At 43.4% G+C, this 24,055-nt stretch overlaps 1 protein-coding gene across 18 annotated transcripts in view; it reads left to right on the top strand.

The window, feature by feature from the left end:
- The first annotated feature begins 65 nt into the window (after positions 1–65).
- WIZ (WIZ zinc finger) overlaps positions 66–24,055 on the top strand; it is a 56,585-nt gene continuing 32,595 nt past the window's right edge. For 7 of the 18 annotated variants that reach the window (XM_083725744.1, XM_083725745.1, XM_083725746.1 and 4 more), the window contains exons 1-2: positions 880–1,169; positions 9,999–10,459. In XM_083725744.1, the coding sequence (XP_083581870.1) occupies positions 10,081–10,459 (379 nt within the window). In that variant the 5' untranslated portion in view covers positions 880–1,169; positions 9,999–10,080. Of the gene's footprint in view, positions 328–379; positions 472–800; positions 1,328–1,606; positions 1,747–9,998; positions 10,460–24,055 lie in introns of those variants that run through there. The other 11 variants (XM_083725754.1, XM_083725759.1, XM_083725751.1 and 8 more) reach the window with 7 other exon arrangements.

Below are 24,055 nucleotides of genomic sequence, written 5' to 3' on the forward strand. Positions count from 1 at the left end.
TACGTTTTCATTATCAGTACAGTATTGTTGATTGGCGTTTACAAGGGTGGTTTGAGCTGTCCCGCCTTCACTTCGGAACACGGGCGTTCGCCTGCGTGGCGAAACATCCACTCGCCCTGAGTGCTTGGACGCCTGATGCGGCCGGGTCGCTCGCTTTTAGGTTTGCCACCCACCTAAACCCCACTCATATCAAAGGCTGAAGAACTTGTATGTATGGGTTCTTCTGGCCCTTTCGCTTTGGTTTCGGGACGCTGAGGGGGTTAGCAATAGGGCTCTCCGATAGGGGGCGCGCCTCCTTCCCGCCATGCGTGCTGGACCAAGTCAGAAGTAAGTGTATTCGAGGCTAGCGCTTCTGGACGTCGTGTGACAGGAGCCGCTGGCCGGTGAAACAAGAAAGGAGCCATGCAGGTTTCCCTCCTTCCTTCCCTCCCAGGGCGACTGCCCAGCCGGTCTCCTCAGGCGTAACTCCAGGCAAGAAGTGCCAATACACCTGCCCACTGCCCTCTCTCCCTCCCTTCTCCCCAATGGCCACGGGCTTTTGGACATAACGTGGCCCGCGCCTGGTTTTCTTTTCCGGATACAGGTGGCCACCGGAGAGAAGCCGCGTTGCCACAGCTCGAAGGGTATTAGCTTTGACCCTGGACAAGTTGAGTCACCACAGCTGTCCCAGTGCCCCGGCCCGTTAGCTAGTTCAGACACCCACCCCAGCCTGCCCCGCGCGCGCAGTATAGTTGCCTGAGGCCCTGGCCTCGGCAGCCCCATGACGTCATCCCAGAGCGAGAGGTGAGGGGGGAAGAGTTCGTTTTGCCTCTTCCAACATGGCGCCGCTGCCGTCGCGTTGCTAGAGACGCTCTGCGGTCGCGACTCAGAAGGAGGAGAGGGGAGGGGGCGCGGCGGGAGCGGCGCAGGCAGCTGGGCTGGCCGGGTAGAGAAAGGGAGGGAGTTGGTGGGACGGAGCGGGGAGTGGTGGCGCGGGGGGAGAATCTGAAAGAGAGGAGGAGGATTTAAAGGAGCCATGTCCCCGGCGCGGCGGCCTCGGCTGCTGCTGCTGAAGAGGCCGGAGCCGGGTGGAGGGCAGAAGAGGAGGGTGCAGCGGGGCTGCCGAGGGGGAACGAGAAAGCCCTGAGCACCCAGCGCGGGGCGGCGGCGGCAGCACTGGGCGCAAGATGGTAAGTGCCCCCCGGCGAGGCTGGGAAAGGAGGACCTGACCGGAGGGGATGGAGCCAGGAGGGGACGAGGAGGCGGTGCCTAGGAGGAGGGCAAGTGACAGGGAAGGAGGGAGGAGGAGGGAAGGAGCGCCCGTGAATGAGCCTTTGCTGTCAGGGAGGTAAGTGACAGGTAGGCCACGAGCCGGGCGGGAGCTCCGGCTGCTCTTCCCCCCTGGAGCGGAGCGGACTGGGGAGGTCAAGTGCTGGGGAGTCCGAATGAGGCCGGTGGAAGGTGGCAGGTGCCCGCTCTGGAGGAGGCTTGGGCGACGAGGCACACCCGAGGGGGTTGCAGGTGACTGGGGGGAGGCGCCCGGGAAGGCAGACAGGTGCCGGGGAAGGGGGAAGGTGTCCGTCGAAGGACTTCCGAGCGGCAGGCGGGTCACAGGTGTGCGTGGAGTGATGGGCATCCGGACCTGGCATCAGGTGATGAGACTGAGCGGGATGCTCATGAAGGGACACACACCCTCTGCGTGGACGAGTGGGGTGGTGGTGCTTAGGGTGGGGGCATGAATGACTTCCGAGGTTCTTCAGCAAGCCGGTAAGTCAGTGTTTCCTCTGGGAGGGAGAGCAAATGCGCCTCGAGGTGGGTGGGATAAGAGAGGACACCTGCCTTTTGCTTGACCCAAAGATCCAAGAGTTTGGGGGCTTCATTGTAAAGAAGCCACTGTCTTCTCCTTGGCACAGTTTCTCTGTGTTGTCATGCGCTGTTACATGAAGTTATACTTGTGAGAAATGGATGAGGTTGAACTAGTGCAATACACGGGACTGCTGCACCCATTAGGATGAGGACTCACAGACATAGGTCTACTTTGTGTCAGATTTCTGCCTCTTCTCCCCCTCTTTAAGTTGCTGTACTTGATTACCTGAGAGAGTGAGCCCCATTGCACTCTGTGGGACTTGCAACACAATCCTATACAAGTCTACTAAGAAGTAAGTTTTCTATCCATTGATAGTGGCAATTTATTTGGTGCGTGCTCTCACTTGGGCAATTTGCCAAAGGTTTGCTGCTGCAGCAAATCAAAGAATCGGTTAGGACAGTGCTTAAGACTATTATCCTAAACCTACTTACTTGGTAGAAAGACCAATAGAAATTATTTTGACTGTGCTGAGTAAGCATTGTTTCTATCAGGTTGTGAAATATGAAGCCTTGGACAATATTGGTGCACTTTAAAATGTTTTGAAGTTAATATGGGGTGAGGCAGTTTCTGCTTAAATTATTATATTGTGTTTATCTTTACCATACGCAGATGTCTTCCTGTGTTAAGTGGTTATGTCATTTGCAGACCTTAGTTTCCGTATTTTCAGCTGGCACTGTCCATTGGAAAGGAAGTAGTGGGATGCTGAAGGTGAAATAGAACAGGTAGTGCCAGAACTGTTGAGAGTACTTGGATGCATCTTAACCTGTGTACAGTGAGAGTGAAAGGCATACTTAGTGACGGAGATAGAAGAACTGCAAAATGAATATTTTTGAGGGAGGTAGTATGTATTGTTGATTTTTGGCACCATTGGTGTTGGGATGTAGAGTGAGACCAAATGTATACCTCCCTTAATTATATGCAGGAAGCAGTAATAAGAGACTTAATAATCTGCAGCAAAGGATTGCTTTACTGAACATGGCCTGAAGAAAGGTTCAGTGCTGTCTGTTGGAATTTGGAAAAGTTATAACATTCAGGATGAACTATGTGAACCTTAAAATATATAGTCCACCACATTACATGAGTTTGCCTATGTAGTTTTAGATGAGTTTCAGGGGTATGGCCATGTTAATTTGTGGCAGCAAAATCTATGAATAATCTTGTGGCAATTTAAAAGACTAACATCTATTAAAGCATAAGTTTTTGTAGACTAGTCCACTTCATCTGACCAGTCTCTGATTAGTTCAGTTAACCAATTAATACTTGTAGCTGTGATAGCTCAAGTCGGTAGAACATGAAACTCTTCATCTCAGTGTCAGAGGTTTGAGTCCCACATTGGACAAAAGATTCCTGCATTGCAGGGGGTTGGACTAGATGATCCTCATGATCCCTTCCAATTCTACAATTCTGTGATTCTATGATACCCATATAATGCTCAGCTAAAAGACACAGTGACCTGGTTTACATGTCACACTAAGCCAAACCATGACTTAATGTGATCATGTAGGTGTGTGGGCTTCCAGAGAAGATAATGTGACTTGCTCTTCCAGGCTTCCTGCTGCTATGTTGAGTTAAGCCATGGTTTACCTTAGTGTGATGTGCAAGTCAGGCCAGTGTATGAGGACTGCTGTAATCCTAAAGGAATGAAAACTCTTAAAAAGAACTAAAACAGGCATTTACAGGGCATCCTATATGTAAAGGTTTGTCAGTGGTACCTTTTTAATTACCCCCAACAGACTGATAGTGAAGAGTGACTGCAGGCATGTAACTGTTTGCCTTTCTAGAAGTTACAGATTTAGGTCAAATAAGAGATGAAAAGTCCAGCTAGGGCTTAGAGTTTACTAAAGCTATCAGATTCCTTTGCTCTGCTCCTAGCTTTCATGTTTCTTATAGAGACGCAGGCAGGAAAACAAGTAAGCTTTTGGGAGTCTTTTAGGAATAATGTGAGATTAGGTGAGTGGTAACTGGAGAGAAGTCTCTCTTGGTTGGGGAAGGCCCTCCACTTATGGAGTTCTTTGCCAAAGAGGTTTGTCTAGTATGTACGGTATATTGTTATTTCTGTTGGACAGTTTTGACACAAATTTTTACTATATGGTTATTTGTATTGTTATAAACTTACTTGTGGGGGGAATAAACTGAAAAGCAGTACTGTATAGAAATATTAAAAGATAAATAAATTGGTGGGGACAGGTAGAAACAGAGTTTACTATTTGATTGCACACCCTGGAGAGTTGCTCTTTGCCTCTCATGGGTGGCAGATTGCTTGACTGGTGATGGAAAACGGGGCTTCTTTTGCCTGCTAGTATTCCCTAGGCCTCTAACAGTTGCTTATTGGTTCCTCCATGATGTGTTACTGCAGAAATGTGTGTAATGGGAAGACCTGCTAAGTAATAGTTGGAGACTCATATGTATGCATGCATTTGGCACTGAAGCTGTGGAATTAACTTCTTTTAAAAGGCTTGTTTTTATTAAATTTAGAACTCAGTCTGCTTGCATGTTCAGGCAGTTGTTGATTAGCTATGCCTTGTGTATTTGAAGGCTTGTGATTGCAGCTGAAAGACTGAATGCATGGTTTTTTTTCATTGTGACCAAGTTATTAAAACGCTTCATAACATTTTACTGTAATGGTAGCTCTGTTAATTGGTTTATGATGAAGATGGAAACCACAGGAGGGGAGGATGCTTTTGTGCTTGAATCCTGCTTGTGAGTTTCCCATGGGCATCTAGTTGGCCACTGTGAGAATAGGATGCTGGACTAGGTGGGCCCATTGGCCTTATTCAGCAGACTCTCCTAACGTTTTAAAGATGAATTTCTGAGCTGAAATGCAGCAAGGTATAGAACAACATAGGCAGGTTATTTAGCCTCTTCAGAAAAATAATATATGTGGAAGGGTTTCTGTGAACATGGCCCTATGTATGGTGCCAGAGAAAGAGAGCCCAAAGAGCACATCTATGTGTAAATTATCATACTTTGGGAGGCGAGAGACCACAGCTCCTGAAAAGATTCTTTGGAAACTCTCCTTGGATCTGTTCATAGTCTCTCTCTGCTCACCTTGCCTAAGCCACAATGGGAAAATTCAGATTGTAACTTCTCTGGGGTTGAGGCATATCTCTCCAGAGTAATGTCTGTAAAGAAACGTGTACATGGATAGTGTTACTTAAATAATTTTCTCAAATTCTTCATCAGATTGATTTTTCTCTTTCAAGTTGCATTGCTTCTATATACTGTGCCAACAAAGTATCTTATCACTAAATTAAACTGTCTAGAGGTCACTTGTGACAGAAAGTGGTACATAAAGGCATTCAACAAGACATGACAACTGTGGTCTGCTAACCAGGAAGTTTTGCATACAAACACACACACACACACACACAAAGTTTGGGCTCTAGAAACAGAAATATCATTCCTAGGCTGCAATCTTGTGCACTCTAACCTGAGAAAAAAATATAACGGGTCTTACTTCAGAGTAAACTTACATGCTATTGCAGTTTAGTTTCATTTAAATGGTTTTGATAAGTGTACCTGCTCCAGCACGTTTTGGTGGATCCAGACTATAATAATCTTTAAATTGTGAACTTGTATTGCTGTGTGAAACCTTTCTGTGGAACTAATCCCATTCTTTTTCATTTTTTGTGTCTGTGTTTTTTCTACAGTATCTGTGGCAAATGATGAAGTTTCTGTATTATATTTCTGAACTTAACCCTATAAAAGGCTGCTATGGCAATTTTGAGTGCCTGAACTGTGCTTTTAATAACTGCCACTTTAGAAAAATTAATTACTCAGTAACTGCCAAAATAATTTCCTCCTTGAGTAATTTGCTCTGCTTCCTCCTGGCAAAGGTGCACAACAGAAGGAATTCTGGCAGTGCATCAATCTACCTTGGCCAGTATTTTCTGTGCAATGATAGTTGTCAGAGGTAGCTTGTTGGTGGTGTGGCCTGTTTAGTTCTTCAGCCTCAAAACCAGAAGAAGAACCTAATAGGGCAGGCAGTTTGAGAACCAAATTGCCTCTCATGATGATGCCAGGCAAAGTATTTATGTATATAGACCTAATGTTATTGCTGCTCTTCTTTTGTAGCATCTTTGTGAACTAATATTGGGTTTACAAGGTCACTCCTGGCACATGCCACCGTGTGACAGATTGGGAAGACATGTTTCAGGGGGATTGTTGTGGCTTGTCTGGGGAATGTTTCATCCAGGAACAGCCTGTATGGAAGAAAGGTGCAACAAGTTTGTCACCTTGAGGAAAAAGACTTGCTAAGCTGTTGTCTCCTGTATTTTATCTTGCACCTCTCATGCACCAGCCACATGTGTTTACTTTGATTGCCATAGCCTCACTTATCACCACTTTTGGGCATCTATCTCCTCCTAGTGGTAACTACATTTGTTGCTCTGTTGCTTGCACTGGTTTGTGCACACTCTTCAGTGCTCACTGCTATAAGTTACAGCACTTCTTGAGGTTCCAAATGGACATTCTGCATCTTGGCTCTAGATTCTAGCTAGTACAGTATAAAGAGAACAAATCTGAGCTTGATAGAAGTAGCCAATAAGATAATAACATTATGCCTGTGGACCAGGCAACATGTAAGGGCCTCTTATGTCTGCTCTGCTAAAATATTCTTAAATGAAGGTAGATCTCTGACTGATGAATTCGTTTTGTTTTGTAATTAGTTAGTTCTTTCTGATTTGGAGTTTAAGCTTTTGAAGCATACTGTGGTTACTTCTTTTCCATTGCTAACTTTCTGGCTTGAATTTTAACCTAAAGTTCTTTCGCAGTTTCATTAAGTGTATTTTTTTTTGGGGGGGGGACCCTCTCTAAGTATTGGGAAGCCTGAGGGAAAAAAAGTCTGTATAGAATTCTTAACTGCCTCTGTATGCACATGTATGTGAAAACATATGTCTACTTAGAAGTACAAATCCCATTTCAAAGGAGCTTGCTCCTAGATAAGTGAGTATAGGCTTTCAGCCTGATGCCCATTTACCTGTAAGTAAGCCACGACGGGGTGAGCTCCCATTGTTTGGTCCCAGCTCCTGCCAAACTAGCAGTTCGAAAGCACGCAGTGCAAGTAGATAAATAGGTACCTCTCCGGCTGGAAGGTAAACGGTGTTTCCGTGTGCTGCTCTGGTTTGCCAGAAGCAGCTTAGTCATGCTGGCCACATGACCCGGAAGCTGTACGCCAGCTCCCTCGGCCAATAAAGCGAGATGAGCGCTGCAACCCCAGAGTTGTCTGCGACTGGACCTAATGGTCAGGGGTCCCTTTACCTTTACCTTTAAGTTTCAGTGAACCCTATGGCTTGAATATGGAGGAGTTCCCTTCTGCTGGTAGGATCATCCTGTGATTAGGGTTCTGCTCATGAGACTCTCTTGCAGGTGGACGAGAGGTAACCTTTGCTGATTTCCCTCTGAACCCTCCACTGAAGGGTTGGGGAACCACCTGAAGGAAAAGGAGAGGGGCTGCTGGGGGAGTGGGAAAGATACAGACAGACCGACAGACACACTTCCTACTGCCAGCAGAATCCATCCTAGATCAAAAGCCTTCTGTGCGTGGAAGGGACACTTAGGGATTTGAGCTGATTGGTCCCATATAAACATGAAATGGACTGGGCTGTTAACAGTAGATTCCCAAATATTCCCAAATTCATTAACATTGTCTTGTTTGTTACATGTCCTTTACCTGAGGATTGTGTGTATGTGGTAGTATATTTCATATTAATTGCTGAGGAAAGTTGTTAGGTAATCCGGAGTGCAAAATAATGATTTTGAAATTAAAGTTTTATAGAGAGCAAGTTGTATGTTCATGGCATGTGTTCTCCCCCGTCAGTTTTAATGTAGAATGACATTGGAACTGATAAATTTGGACAAAAATAATTTGTGTCTCACTGGTAGCTAGTTTAACTGGTCAGGGTGTGGGGCAGTTGAAGCGATAATAGGACTCGTAAGAGGGGCCCAGTGACAAGAGCATGTAGTGGATGTGCGTGAGATATAATATATACACAGCCAGTTCTAGAAGAAAGGTGGTTTCTGTGCCAAGAATTAACTGGGATCTCTGAAACAAATAGGGGTTCTTGTTAATAAATATATAAATATATTTAAACTAATAGGACATGTCTAAAATGCATTAATGAGTTCTGTATTTCTTGCTGTGTATGAAATTGGTTTCAGCATATTATTTTGTTCAATGTGACAGTGCCAGTTTGAAGGAATTGCCTGAACCCACAATGAACTCCATTATGTCTTGCTTTAAAATTTGTTTTATGAGGGTTTAGCTCAGTTCTGTAGGCCTGAAACTAGAAAGAGCAGTGTTGATAAGAAATGGCATAGTAGCTAGCTGGAAAACAGAAGATTTCACATAATTCGATAACAAACACTGTAAATCCTATGTGTAGGCATAGTCATTATGAGTATACGAAGGAAGGTAAAAGAAAATTCCCAAGAGCACATCCCTTGAATTATGATATCCCAAAGGTGGATTGCATCAATATGCTGTGAATGCTGTTTAGGGAAGCTTTTAATGTTTGATGAATTACTGTATTTTAATATTTTGTTGGAAGCCACCCAGAGTGGCTGGGGAAGCCCAGCCAGATGGGCGGGATATAAATAACAAATTATTATTATTATTATTATTATTATTATTATTATTATTATTATTATTATTTTATATTTCTGTTGATGCTGATCTGAGTTGGCTTCATTGTTGCAGACCAGCCCACAATTCAGCAGATTCCTCTCTTTCCCATCACCCCATGATGGTAATGTCTTTTGATTTTTATGTGGAAAGCTTTGCCCTTGCATCTCATTACAGCTCTTGAACTGTGGATCCTATCAGGTGTCATGTAAGGCAGTGTTCTCTAAAGTGAGGTCCCCAGATGCTGTTGGACTAAACTCCCGTCAGGGTTGGTGGGAGTTGTAGTCCAACAGCCAAGATAAAAGAAAACTGTTGTAAGGGAAGTAGGGTATCCCTGTGGACCTGGTGAACATAAGTGTCATACAGTTACCCTTCCTTGTTTTCACTTGCACTCAATGCAACCATTCTCCTCTGAGGAGATGACTTGATTTGTGAGCATAGATTGCAGAGGTACAATTTAATGCTTGTGCTGCAGCACTATTAGTGCCTCAAGTTCCCATTGCCTCAGAAACATCTTGGCAATGGCTAAAATGTGGTTAAGACACATTTTTCATTAAGGATGTGGAGAAGTCAATAGAGCTCATCCCACTGTTATTTTATAGTGAAGGTATGGATCTACTCTTAAATCCCAAACTAGATAATTCATTGTGGACAATCTTCCTGGCAAGTTCCAGAGGGATAGTCATGCTAGTCAGTTGTAAAAAACAGCCTATGACTCTTTGATTATGATAATAAGAACATTTAGAGATCAGCTGGATCAAGCCAAAGGACCACCTAGTCCAGCACTCTGGCCAAACACAGGGGCCTATTCTGGGAAGTTTAGACTCGGGATCTGAGTGCAGTAACACACTCCCCACCGTTGGTTCACAACAACTGACATTCAAAGCATACTGCCTCTTGGCAGTGGAGGTAGAACATGGCAATTATGGCTAATAGCCACTGTTGCCAAATAAAGAGAAAGCCCAAAGCATGATATAATACCACTTAGAATTGGTGTGAGAAACCTGTAGGCTTCCACATGATGTTCAGGCGCCATCACGGCTAGTGGCCAGAAATGAGGAGACCTGTAGACAAACCACATTTAGAGGCCCACAGGTTTGCAATCCCTCACAAAGGTTATAGTGGCTTCAAGGCTGCTGAGTCAGGGACTGAGCTGGCACCACAGGACTGATTCAGACTTGTTACTGGGTCATGGCCAGACCTGCCAGCCTTCCTGTCCAGTCTGGGCCTGCTACAACCTACTACTATCTGTTTCACATGGCCACCCTCTGTCCTACAGTGAAGTTGAGGTTAATATGTTTTTCATTTTTCATATTTTTCATTTTCTTGTAGCATGCTAGTCTGTTGAAATAGGAATTGCTGTGCTCCACACTAGAAATGTGAGCTGTTCCTAGGCCTTAGCTACATTTTTTTAAGCATTTGTTATATAAATTCAGAAGCTGTTGAGTGTACTGCATCTTAACCAAAATGTCTGAAAAGGGCTTGTGTGAAATTCAGTCTTTTGAACATTTTGTCACTTTTTTATTATAGGTTGTCTGGCAGTAATTGATGCAAATCCACCCAAAGCCTTGATGTTTGGTTTGTCAAATTGACACGGTGAAATCCACAAGGAATGGAGAAAGCTATTCCCACTACTTTATCAGAACAGCAGAAAGAGCACAAGGATGATGGAGAAAATACTGCGCCAATGTCCCTGGTGTCAAAAAAAGATGATTTTGCTGCCCTTGAGTGCCCTCAAGGTGAAGAAAGAATAACTGCCTTTATTAAAGATGCAAAAACATCTCTGGAAAATGTGGCTTTGGTGGGGGCGTCAAAGGAAGGGGGGATTGTTCTCAAGAAAACTGTCCCTGGTTCTTCAGAGAAACTAGAAGCAACGAGCAGAGAGGGGAAACTGACAGGTGAGATGTGTAACCGTAAAGAGAAGCCCAGCTTTTTGACACCATTTACTCATCAACAGCCAGATGCTGCTTTGGAAGCCTGTAAAGTGACTGGTAAGTCCAGTGCATTGTAATGACAGGCACTTTCTTAAAAAAAAAACAAAGCAAAACAACTTTTATAGGTTTGTTTCTTTCAAAGTAGATAAAAGGTAGAGGCCAGGCAGGCCTCTGAGATGAAAGTGAAGAAATATCAGCCTAGAGAATCGTCTGAAGCCACTGCGAGATGGTTTTGTTGCTGTGACTAATTGCATCCAAGTAGAAGACTGTGCACTTCCTTCAGTGCGATGTGTGAAGTGGCCTGTAATGTGTTTGCTTGTGACATATAGGAAGAGGATCAAAATGGATCTCAAGAGTTCAGCAGCCTAGTTGTAGCTTGTGAGTTCAGGACCACAGACAGGGGTCTGAATTTAAGTGGTGCATGGTAGAAAGCTCTAGCCCAATAACTGTTTTATGCAGACTAATACTCTGAATATTTATATCATAGATTTGTCAAAGCTGTGACGCTAATAGTATCCTTTGACTTCATATGCCAACTGTGCAAGTAAAAATGGCTGTTTTGCTGTTTAGCCGTTTGGGCATGCATGTTTTAACTGATAGTCCTCTTTATGCCTATTTAAGGTAATAGCCTGTAGCACTGTGCAGTGGTACATTCCAAGGAAAACTGTGAAAGTGAAATGTTTAAAAGAAGTACATACAACAGAAATTGTCCTTATCCCGTGTATGTAATTGAGACTATGAGAAGGCTGCAACAGGTGCAATGCTTCCTGTTCCTCCTGAGCTTTGCCACTTTCCCCTCTGCTACAAATGGCTGATTTGCCATTTTCCTCTGCTGCCGTTTGTGTTGTTCTTTGTCTATGAGACACGTGCACAACATAGGAATATGCTGAGGTGACATCGGACACTTCTGTAGTTCCACAGGAATGCAGGAGAATCTGCTCTCATTCCGACTGCAGAGTTCATTTTCTAAAAGAACTTAGACATTGGAAGCACTTACATACGAAGAACAAACATACGGTACAGTAAGTAAACGTGACTCTGTAAACACAGCATTTCCCCCCAGAGAGTGCCATGAATTGCTGTTGTGACCACAGTGCGGAATGTGTCAAAGGCATTCACTGAATGTTGTTACTGATGAGCAGCATAACGCCTTGACATCCACTGCGCCTGCTGTTTTGTGAATCATTGAGTTCTTTGGAGGCTGGGTACCCATCTGTATGTTTGAAGTGCTTAAAAGAAAATCAAAACTCTGCTCAAATGTTCCTTGTATTGTGTGCCAAGGAAAGCTGAATCCTACAACTTGTATGAAATTCACACATTTGGTGGTGTTGGCTTATTCTTGGTTACCTAGCTTGTTTTGTTTCTGTTAGTCATGAAGGAGGACAGAGAAATATGTATAGCATGAAACAACAGCCTTACTTCAGCACTGTATCTTTTTTTTTTTTTTTGCCTGTGCTGTGGTTTGCTCTTGGAGTGGATTTTTTTGGGGGGGGGTGCAGTCAGTCCTGTGGGTTAGGAGTGGGTCACCCCTGCACAAGACATTCTGTTTTTGATACTTCAGATTTATCATCATCTTGGGCTATACAGCAGTATTAACTAGCTTGAACATGGCTGATGCTGTGACCTGCTCTTTTCTCAACAACATACACTGGTACCTCGGGTTAAGTACTTAATTCGTTCCAGAGGTCCGTTCTTAACCTGAAACTGTTCTTAACCTGAAGCATCATTTTAGCTAATGGGGCCTCCTGCTGGCACCACTCTGCCAGAGCACGATTTCTGTTCTTACCCTGAAGCAAAGTTCTTAACCCAAGGTACTGTTTCTGGGTTAGTGGAGTCTGTAACCTGAAATGTATGCAACCTGAAGCGTATGTAACCCGAGGTACCACTGTATTGTGTTGCACCACTGGCATTTGTTTGTTAGGAGATTGCCATGTTCATAGGTTCCTTTCAGGGATAAATATTGTCAAAGTCCCGATGATAGGCAGTACTGCCATCAGTGGTACAGTGGTAAATAGTGAAGTGCATTCCCTTCACGACAATCCCTGTAAGCAATGCTGACATCAATTCCAAGCTAGCTTTTTATTCGTAACCACCCTCCAGTCTTATGACAATTTCTGCTGGACTCGTAAGGTTCCTTGCTATTTTATGACCTACCGGTTGGCCATAATAAAGGAATTTAGGAGTTTTCCAAAATAAACATGGCAACTTAACCCTTAGATGTTTGTGCTAATACAACCCACCTCTTTCTATGCTTAGTTTCTTAGTTTCTGAGAAGACTAGAGTGTATTTATTTGGCATGCAGAGGATTGGCAGATAGTGCCCCAGGAGATGATATCGTCATCCCTGCTGTGACATAAGTGGCAGTGTTTTTGTCCTTGCTCCACTACACCACTGACTGCCATCCTGGTATTTCAGTTATAACAGATATCTGTCATGGATGGTATCTCAGTTATGACAGATGAGAATTAATCTGAACACATTAGAAGAGTTGGGCATTGGAGAAGAAAATAGTAGGCCAATTGTGTTCAAGGAACAGGTGTGCTTAAACAAAATAGCAAGTATGATGTGAACCCTCCAGAAGAACAGTTCTAGGAAGGGAATGGTCACTGGCAAAATAAGGCAGCTTAACACTTACTGAGTGTTTGGTGGCCTGCAAGAAGCAGGTTTGCCTGGTCATTATTGCTTTTGCTTTGACTGCTCAGTAAACCTGCTGGGCATGCTGTGGGGTTAACTGCTAGGGCTTTGAAGTAAGGTAAGAAACTTCAGCACTCCATACAGGTGGCAGCATATGCACTGAGTTGGGTCACACAAAGGTGTGTAGCGTTACCCTTATTACCCTTGCTGGTACCTTTCCCGGGAAAATCAGAGGCTCACTATGTCTGGTTCCTATTGGAAGACCGGACAAACACTAGAACATTAGCAGTGGCAAAGTTTTTATCGGTGGTTGCAAGAACCAATGATTCCTATCTTTAAGTCTGAACAAAATGCTTGTTTAACCTGGAGGTAGGCTGTCTGAATTGTGCATTGCTTTGTAATGATTTGTTGGGTCTCTGGACCGTAATAAAGATTGATTTGATTTGAAAAATCTGGACACCCCCCCAATACCCACCCTGGATTCCCTGCCTTCCCACTTCCCTCAGTAGGCACGTCTGGCCATAGCTTCACTTGCACATGAGCCTATGTTGCCTCCCTTTTACCTGCAGGAGACAGTGGGAGTTGTCGGGAGGAGCACTCACACCTTGTGGCTGGGTGGGCAGGCTCAGAGACGTAAACAGTGGGTCCACTGCCATCTAGTGCACCACCCACGCCTCAGAGAAGCAGTTCCCCGACAGGGCAGCCACGCACGACCAAACAAGGGAGGCAACATGGGCAGCTGGAGTTCTCGCTGTGTGCCCTGCAAAGAAACCCCAGAAAAAAAACCAATTTTTTTTGCCCCAGACGCCATTTTGGGTGTCCGATTTCTGGGCATGTCCTGAATTTTCCGGATGTATGGCAAGCCTATTTATTTTCCCCTTTTCTTTCCAGTGATGGGCCTAGTCATTTTGTCCCCTATTCTCTCAGTGTCTTTATTACCACCATCTCTGGATGAAGTAATTCTGTAGAATTGTAGCCTGCTTTCAGTAGGAGTTTCTAAGCTTTTCTTGAGAGGGTGTAGAAAAACCTGATCTTGTTGTCTCACTAGTATATTTAAACCAGCAAATATTTTGGGAACTGAGTAGCTTCTCTGGCAAAATGCCTTGCCCCTAAATATGGGTTTCTACTGGTAATTAAAATTAATAAATTTACAAGAATATGCATCTATATAATATGATTGTATTATCTGTTTCTTGAACGAAGCACTCAAAAAGGTCTGTGGGTGGTGCATTGATTCTCAAAATTTAGAAACTTTTAAAAATGGCTATATAATTTCCTGAGCAATACTGTGGCTCTGAAGTCTTTACACAAGCAATCAATTTAGCTAGGAATTTTCCAGATAAAATAACTCACGTGTCCTCCCTTGGGCTGTATGCATCATGTAAACATTTAGAAAAACACATCACAAGCCTGGCTGTTGTGTTGGGGACAGGAAATGTAGTGATTTTAAAAATCCTAATCCTACACTTTTCTGGACGGTTACATTCAACAGGACTGAGCGGTCACTCATCCCTCTCCTCATTTAAGCTTGTTTCTTGCTGAAGCTCTCATTTAACTAAGACAGGCATACTCTAACTTTGACACAACTAACTATTATCTGGTCACAGAGTGAGCCTCTGCCCCTGCCCCACCATAGCACAGACCTCACTCTCTTCTCAGTCTCCACATCAACCAGTCCTGCCTCTGTGATTTCCACTTCTGCCAGAAAACTTGCAAAATTGCTAACCTGGATCTGGCTCCACTTGCAAGATCGGGTGGGAGATGAAGAAGGCCAGTGGGGGAAAGAGGTGTCTGCATCTGAACAGCATTCACCACTCATCTCCCAAGTAAAAGTGTTGCTGCCTGGGCCAGTGCTCCAACCACTGCCACATCTTCCTGCCTCTGCCCCATGCTTACAAACATGGAGCAACAGCTAATCAAGGGACAAAGTGGCATCACACACCACTTGCAAGGAAGGAAAGAGAGTGCTCCATAGTTGCCTAGGCAGTGTATTACAAATCCCAAGTGGCCTTGTGAAAACTACATCTCAGAAAGGAATCTTGCACATGCATTAGTTATAAGAAAAATTAGGACTTTGAGAAGAGGAACATCGTAATTTCCAAATGACTTTCATAATTATCAACCAGTTTCCAGCTTAGGTTCCCGTCTGTTTCGAACTGTGGTTTGCAAAAAATGAAAATCTGGCCTCTTTAAGAGGCATACAGATAGTTGGTATCTGATGCCAAGTCTATGTGGGTATTTTTTTTTAAGGGGGCGGGCAGTATTGTGATGCTGCAGCAGCACAGAAAGATAGGGTTTTTACATTGAACCCACAAGCTAGCATATTGCATATTCATGTTGTCATTTCTATCCTTTCATGCAAGTTTCTAGCCCTTAAGACTGCAAAGATAGGTTCGAAAATGTGTTGTGAGCAAAATCTGAAATCTCTGGAGCCAGAGAGAGATTAAACAGCACTTCCTGTGGACACAGAATGACTCTGCTATATATAGCTTCATGTCTCTCACCAGATATACCAGTGTCAGAATAAAACTCAAAGCAAGAAAATAAATACAAATTTGTTCAGTTTGCATAGGCTGGGATCCAAAGAACTACTTTAGGGATGTGCCCGGTGGCATTTTTGTTTCCCCATCTCTTCTTTGAATAGCAGGCATCCATGCCATACCACAAACACTGGCAATTAAGCAGTATATAAATACATATTTTAAAAAAAAAAATATTGAAAGCCCCTTCATCTTCAGAAGGAATTTGTTATGATGCCCTTGATAACAAAATGCCAGCCCATATTTTTCCCCACCCATGTAATCCGGATTTACCCTTTCTGAATAAATCCAACATTTATTTATTTTTAAATATTGCCAATAATCAATTTGTGATATTCCATGACCCATTTACAATATTAAGCCCCTGTCTGGAAGCACCATTATGAAGTTCCCTTATGCCAGTTTAGGCAGACTGGAGATTTCTACTGCATAGCTGTAGTCAACAAGAGTTTGTAACTAAGAGGTTGTTTTATAAAGATGGCAGACAATATTCATCCTTAGACTAGCCTTATAACTAGCTTGAAAATGTGTGGTCAGCTTCTGTTTAATTGACTCAGAAATTATAGTTGTCGCTGGGGTTCTTGTCTATCCCCATATCCTTTAAAATGAAATCTCATCCTATCTATTGTGGTTGATGCCATATGCATTTATTGGCAAGTCACTTTGTGAAGGCATTTTGCCTTGAAAAAGCAGGATGCAAATACCAAAATAAAATGATTTCCCCCTTCCTGGTGTAGCACCACTACCTACCATAATTTTTAGTTGTGTTTAAACCCCAAAATATCGTCAGCAATAATGGATTTGTGCTTGATTTACTTGACTTACCCTGACTGCAATATTTGTGTTCTATTTACTGTAGAATTTGATATCCTCTGACCACCTCCACCCTAGGGTGATTGAGAGTAAAGATTTTGGCTCGGCTTTACCTTTCTATAGACTCAAATGGTCATTCAGTTGAGTGACCACCTCTGCTCCAGTTAATTTCAGACAAATGCTTGGAATTACAAGATGCCGTGAGATGACTCCCTCCAAGCTCATTTTGTAAAAGCTTTGGGAGTCATTTAAAATAGTTGTTATTATGTTGGCAGACAAATGTGAACAATACTGATCCAGGGTTGGATTGCACATTTTTCCCAAATAAGATAGGAAATGACTTGTAGAAACTGGTGGCAAATCTGCTCCTCCAAAACATTATCTCAGTGGGAGTAGGTGAAAGTAGAAGAGTCTCAGTTGCCATCTGATGGTGAGGGAGGTATTCAGGTTAGCTTGCTGAAGTGAAAAGAGTGGTCTTATAATATGTGTTCTGCTGCCTGAAAGAACTTTTTTTGCTTTTATCCTGATGTCACACTGAGTCTGCTTCAGATCTGCCAGCCTCTTAAAGACTCTGACTGTCAGCGCACAAAGGTCTCTTTCATAAACTCACAGCTCTTTCTTCTGAGCGGCTGTATCTGTAGCTTCCTTCTGTGAGGAACTTGCCATTATGTTTCTGAGTTTGTTATGCTTAAGTTTTAAATCTGACAAAGGATGTGCTCTTTGACTGTGGAGCAGCAGGAAATGGAGAGAGCTCTGGATGCCAAAAATCACCGAAACGTTCACTTGAAGTTGGTGACCAATGAATGTTGAAGCAAGCATTCTCAGGGGTCCAGAATGTGAAGCAGCTGCCCCCTAACATTTAGGCCACATCTTCAGATCCAATTCTGAAATCTTACAGGCTTTGTAAAACCAACAATGAGGGAGTTTGAGATCTGTGGGCTGAGACAGTGGATAGAAGTGATGTTACTAATTATTTGTGCATCTGGTTGTTCAGTTTACCCACACACTTACAGTACCGCATGTCTGGCACTATTGTGGTGGTGTTGTTTTCATTGGGGTCATAGCAATGTCTCATCAGCACACCACAGAAGCTCCTGGAAATGAACTTGTGGTTTTGACGTGCCTTGATTATGAATGGTTGGGAGCTCCACCTAAAGATGATAAAGCATTTAAGCTTGCAATTGATTAGTGCAGTGTTCCAAGACCTAATGGTTTCTGTGTCAGCCAAGTTTGTGATCAGTGTGAGAAGATGAACAGTAGACCCATCAAGCTGGAATCGTAGTTCAGTAAGAATGACTGCATGATTGCAATAGCGTTGTATATTTATAATGCATGCAGCAGCACTCGTAACTGTGTTTTAACAGTTTGTGTTTAATGAGCTCCACTGAGATGTTATGGAGGGGATGGTTCAATCCTATGAAAGAATGGAAGGAGTTTGGGGAGTTGGAGCTTGATGACCCGAGGAGGGTCCCAGCAGGTTGGAGGAAGCAAAATTGTGCTCCCAATAAATGTCATAATACAAGGAAGAGGCCCGTGATCCAAAGAGTAAGCATCTGGGTCCAGAGGAGATATCAACTGGGTTGACAAGGAAGTGTTCCTCCCCTGTGGTATCTGATGCCTCTCGTCAGACTTCTCCTATTGTGGAGCTGCCTTTGGTGCCACCTCCTATCAGTGAAGAGTTTCCCCCTTCTATGGAAACGACTGAGAATAAGTCAGATGCTGTGCTGGTGCCGACTCCTTTTCTGCCTCCATGGAGATACCAGCAGAGACAAGCTTTGAAGGCCCAACCGACTCATAGGAATCTGAGTGCCCATTTACTTACCCTGTCCCAGGACTGCAGCTGTTTGCTGTGCTAAGAACTGTGTTCACCTTGCTGTTCAAAAGGAAGATGCAAGGGGCACATTGCTTGTTGGATCAAAGTCTTAGCTGGTGCTTAACCATGTCGCTATAATTTCCTTGCACCTACTAAACCTTGTAACCAGTGCCTTGCCTATGTACCAATCTGATTTATGACTTTGGAAGAAACAGAGCTGGGAGTGTGATTTCTTTGACTGTCACTTGTCCGTGAGGGCCAGGATGTTTTCTATTCGTTTCATGTTTATTCATTTCATGTTTATACCCCTTTATATTTTTATGAAAAAAACTCAAAGCGGCTAACAACTCATTAAAACATGAAAGTATACATTCAAGGCAACATAATTAATAGAAAACTAAAATATTATCTTAAAGATTTCAAAATAAAACATTGCAAAGGAGGTCAACTACAGAATGCACATCTAACACAGCACAGATAACAAAAAAAAATCAAAAGAAAACATTACTAAAAGAAGTCAAGTATAAAGTATGCATGTAAAACTGCATAGTTAGCAAGAGAATTAAATATTTTCATAAGCATAGAACATATCTACTGGGCCGTGGCTGTGGAAGCTCAGGCTCAATGACCTGGATCGGCACTCAGAGACAGCCAAGATAACCATCAAAATCACTGCAAGTCATGCTCAATCTCCTCATCTCTTTTAAAAGCTTTTAGTTGCATATATCTGGCACATTTCTGATTAATACAAACATTTCTGATTATCTGCAAGACTTATATCTTTAAAAATCCTTATGGTGATGCAACTACACTACTCGATGACCTTTTGGTAATAGCTTTTTGCATGCATTTCATGACATTTAGAAAAATTATCTTGACCAAATTTTAGCTCTACTTGTAGAAAAAAGTTAATTCAGCAGAGAGACGAAATACCAGCTTGTTCCCACCAGTATTTTTGAAGGCCAACACTTTCAGGAAACCCTAACTCAGAATGCCTTGACTTCTGACCTATAACACCAGGCAAATAGGTTTCTTCTGTAATTCCAGACATGCATGTTCCAGAGATGTTGTGACCTGTTAAATCTTCAAATTTCAAGGCTTATCCAGTTTTTTGAGGTGAATTGAAAGTGGTTTCTTACATTAGTTGTTGTATAGGATCCGGGTGTCCTCCCAGAAAGAGCGCTTCTGTGGGGAAATTATATTTTCCCGGTACTGCATTTTCTTTGTTGGGAAAATTCAATCTTTTTCTTTCTACCCCCATCAGACAACTAGTGATGTGTAAACTGCCATCGAACAAGAATTGTAGACAGCTGTTGGATTGTGACCTTGACTTTACAAATGAATGTAGCACAAGTTCATCTAATGCCTCCCCTCACTATTATTGTCTACACTTTTAGTTTCATTTTGCTTTGTAAAAGTGCTTGCGTCGCCTTTTTGTTGAAGATTTTCTCCTGACTTTGTAGATTTTTGTTATGACTGAGTGTTCCCCACTTCTAGGGCTGAAGTACACAGCCTGCAATTTAAAAACAAATCCCAATCCTGCCCCAACCTTGGCAAGGCTTCTTACCCTGCTGTAAGCCTGTTCCTCCCTTACCCAATCTCTTCCATCCATTTTGCTTGGCCTATAAATGATGCCATTGTCTCAGCAAATGGCAAAATGTAGTTAGAGCACATTTTGAATGATTATTTGGATATGTGTCTCCTTTAATCACCTTTGCAAAATAGAGTTTGGCCTGAGGATGTCCAGATACGCTCAGAGAATAAGTACTTCATGCAAATGCTAAATACTCATATTTGGTCAGAAATATAGTGCCTTTGCCATTGCTGTTACCCCCAGAAAAACAATGCAATTTGGATTTTCTTTGTGGTCTGCAGCATTTCAGGTGCTTCTGTGGTCATAAGCATTTAAAAGGTAAAGGGACCCCTGACCGTTAGGTCTAGTCACAGACAACTCTGGGGTTACGGCGCTCATCTCGTTTTACTGGCCGAGGGAGCCGGCGTTTGTCCACAGACAGTTTTTCCGGGTCATGTGGCCAACATGACTAAGCCGCTTCTGACGAACCAGAGCAGCACACGGAAACGCCTACTTGCACTTTGGCATGCTTTTGAACTCCTAGGTTGGCAGGAGCAGGGACCCGAGCAACGGGAGCTCACCCCATCGTGGGGATTCAAACCGCCGACCTTCTGATCGGCAAATCCTAGGCTCTGTGGTTTAACCCACAGCGCCACCCGCGTCCCTCCCAAGCATTTAGATCTTACTTAATCAGGGTAGTTGTCTACTCTTGCCTTCTGGCTTTTCTCTTTGCACTCTCCCTTAGACAGGAAAGGTGTGCTGTTATAGCTGAAAACCTGAATTAACAAAAGTTGCTGACCGGATACTTGGCACCAAGCCTAGCTCGTGCTTTTTACAAACACCTGTCCCCATGTTCCCATGTGGTGTGTTTTTTTAGGGGGGGGGAGACATGGTTGCTGTTGTTGTGTTTATGATTTGTCAATACAATTCTGAGTGCCTAATCAGTATACTACTACCAACCTGAGCCTTCCCATGTTTGTGCACAGGAGAAGTACTGTCATAGACTTGAAGTAGCCCAAATATACAAAAAAAAAAAAAAACAAAACTGAGGGGATGATGACTCCTAAACAGCCCAGTAATAAGTCAGTAGCACAGAATGTTGAAAGACTGAGAGAGAGAGGGAAATTGAGAAAAGAAGAGTGAGGAATAGATTACCTATTTATTAAGCATTCACCCTGATTTGCTCATATAAAGCTGACACAGCAGTAAATCTGGTTTTTATTGAGCATTCATTCTGATTTGTTTGTGGTGCAGTTATACAACAATGAACATTCATCCTGCATTTAACCTGACTGCTTGAGGGATTTCTCTGTCATTTGAAACCTAAGCGCCAGACTGGTTTGATAGTGCTCTCATCAGAAGCATTCTTTATGGTCGGTCATAATGGAAACCTGCAGTGTACCTACTACTCCAGCAGCTTTCTGGTTCTGCAGAAGACCTCTGGACTCTTATCTTTTTTTCCAATGATCCATTTTAGGCAACTAGACAAGTCTGCACATTAGAGAGTAGCAGGGAAGTTTCTCCAAGATGAGGAACCAGAAAGAAATCAACCCCTGTACACATGATTCCACCCCCCACCCCCAGCCAAGTGAATGGAAAGTGATCTGATGTAAAGTATTCCTTTAAAACAGAAATAATGTTCAGATTTTCACTTTTTGAAATATGGCAACCCCACCCCTTCCAGCCCCACAGACCCTTTAAGATATGCAGAAGGGGCTCTCATGGGAGTTCAGTCACTCTCAGAAGGGCAGAATATATGGCCTGGGGGGGCTTTCACTGTGGCATCCCCTAAACTGTGGCACTCCTTTCCCACAGAGGTATGTCTAGCACCTTCATTGTGTAGCTTTCACTGCACCTCTTTCCCCTGGTCTTTGACATTGAAGATATTTTGTTTTGTGGGACACACCACTTTTGCTGAATTTATATTGTTCTGTTCTGTTGGAATGGGTTTTCTTGTTTTTGTAATTGTAACAAATACAGTCATACCTCTGTTTAAAGACGCTTCAGGTTAAATTTTTTCAGGTTGCGTCCCACGGCGACCCAGAAGTACTGTAAAGGGTTACTTCCGGGTTTCGCTCAAAATGACATCATGCGCAGAAGCAACGAATCGCGACCCGCAGACGCGGGATGCGTTCTGCTCAGGATGCGAACGGGGCTCTGGAACGGATCCTGTTTGCATCCAGAGGTACCACTGAATTGTTCTACCTCTACCCCACCTCCCACGAAACTATGGTGAAGGATGGGTAAGAAATATTAGAAAAAATTGAAAAACAAATGATACTTTCACTTGTTAGTGGATGATAAAAGGTAAAGTGACCCCTGACCATTAGGTCCAGTCGTGGCCGACTCTGGGGTTGCGGCGCTCATCTCATTTTATTGGCGAAGGGAGCCGGCGTACAGCTTCCAGGTCATGTGGCCAGCATGACTAAGCTGCTTCTGGCGAATCAGAGCAGCACATGGAAATGCCGTTTACCTTCCCACCAGAGCGGTACCTATTTATCAACTTACACTTCATGCTTTTGAACTGCAGGGTTGGCAGGAGCAGGGACTGAGCAACGGGAGCTCACCCCGTCGCGGGGATTCGAACCGCCGACCTTCTGATCAGCAAGTCCTAGGCTCTGTGCTTTAACCCACAGCGCCACCCGCGTCCCTAGTGGATGATATAAGCCCTTAATTTAGTTTGCTTCATTAGATTTTCAGTGATGTGATCTGATATTCTCCAAAGAACGCCACAGCAGTGCCACATCTAGCTGGTTTCTTTCAGCAAAAAAGTAATTGGTGCGGCTCCAGCCAAACACCAGAGTCAGAACTTTTCTTCACAAGCAACTTATTATATAATAAATGCACATTGTTGTTGTTTATTCATTGCACACAGGTCCACATCTCTTCCCTCTAGTCTGTGTTTTTCCATCATGGAATGTCATATTATCCCAGCACTTGAAACACAATATTTTGCAAAGCCTCCCTTCAGATAGAACATTAATTCCTAGCATGATTGCTCTGTTGCTGTGCCAATGCTGCAGGCCTCTGTTGGGTCGTAGTATTTGTGATGTTTAGAGTGACAGATACTAACTCTTCTTTCTCCATGCCTGCATTATTTTTATTTTATTATGTATTTGCAAGAAGGCTTGTAAACATATTGCACAAAGGCTTTAGGAAGGGCCTTGAGGAAGTTCTTGAGTTTCATATCAAAGTTATTTTGGCATTCAAAGTACCCAGGGACCAGATCTGCAACTCAGCCATTCAGAGCTGCAGTGTGCCATTGATATGCTTATGTTTAATTTCCTCCGTTCTGTCAAATCCTGAGTTTACTTGAGGTCGGGACACTGTGAAGCACAGATACCTGTTGTAACCGGTGGCAAAATTGCAGTGACTGGTGGAATCAATAGCTATGGCTTCAAGCCAGATGGCCATAAGCCCATTCCATCTTATTGCCTAGCCAGGAGTTGTTCAGAGTACAGTGGTACCTCAGGTTACATACGCTTCAGGTTACAGACGCTTCAGGTTACAGACTCCGCTAACCCAGAAATAGTGCTTCAGGTTAAGAACTTTGCTTCAGGATGAGAACAGAAATCGTGCTCCGGCGGCACAGCAGCAGCAGGAGGCCCCATTAGCTAAAGTGGTGCTTCCGGTTAAGAACAGTTTCATGTTAAGTACAGACCTCCGGAACAAATTAAGTACTTAACCCGAGGTACCACTGTACTCCAGCATCAGTTGGTTGCATGGCAGCTGTGTGTATCTGGGGTTTGCAAGGTCTTTTGCCCCTTGTGGTGGCATGGAAGGGGAGTCATACCTCTGCACAGTTTATCTGTGCATTGTACCCCAATTACCTCTCTAAGGTGCATTTACATTTAGATAAAGGGCTTGTGTTTACAGCAGTTTACAAGAAGTAACCAAAGGCATAAACCTATATTTTAATAATTGTAGAAATATCATATTTTCCTTGCCTTAAGCTTTGGCATATAACATCCATAGTCTTGTCCCTGCCTGTATGGCTTTGTTGTATTTTATTGGATTTCGTTTTTGGGGTTTTTTTTACCATTTAGTTGTTTACTGTTTGTAAGCCCCTTGAAGTAGTGGGTTAGAAGTTACCTTTGAATTAGGAATAGTGCAACTGCCCAACTGAAATGTAGCTGAAAGCACACTTTGATTGGTCTTCTGGATAAATCAGAAGTGATGTTGTCAACTGCTTGCCCCTTATGTTAGGGATGGTTAAGTGGTCATATTCACTGCTGAGTGAAACATTGAGTAGTGTGACCCCCCCATCCAATCGTGGATCC

This window comes from Podarcis gaigeae (genome assembly GCF_964106915.1).
Source record: "Podarcis gaigeae genome assembly, chromosome: 2".
In the NCBI taxonomy this organism is placed as follows: domain Eukaryota; kingdom Metazoa; phylum Chordata; class Lepidosauria; order Squamata; family Lacertidae; genus Podarcis; species Podarcis gaigeae.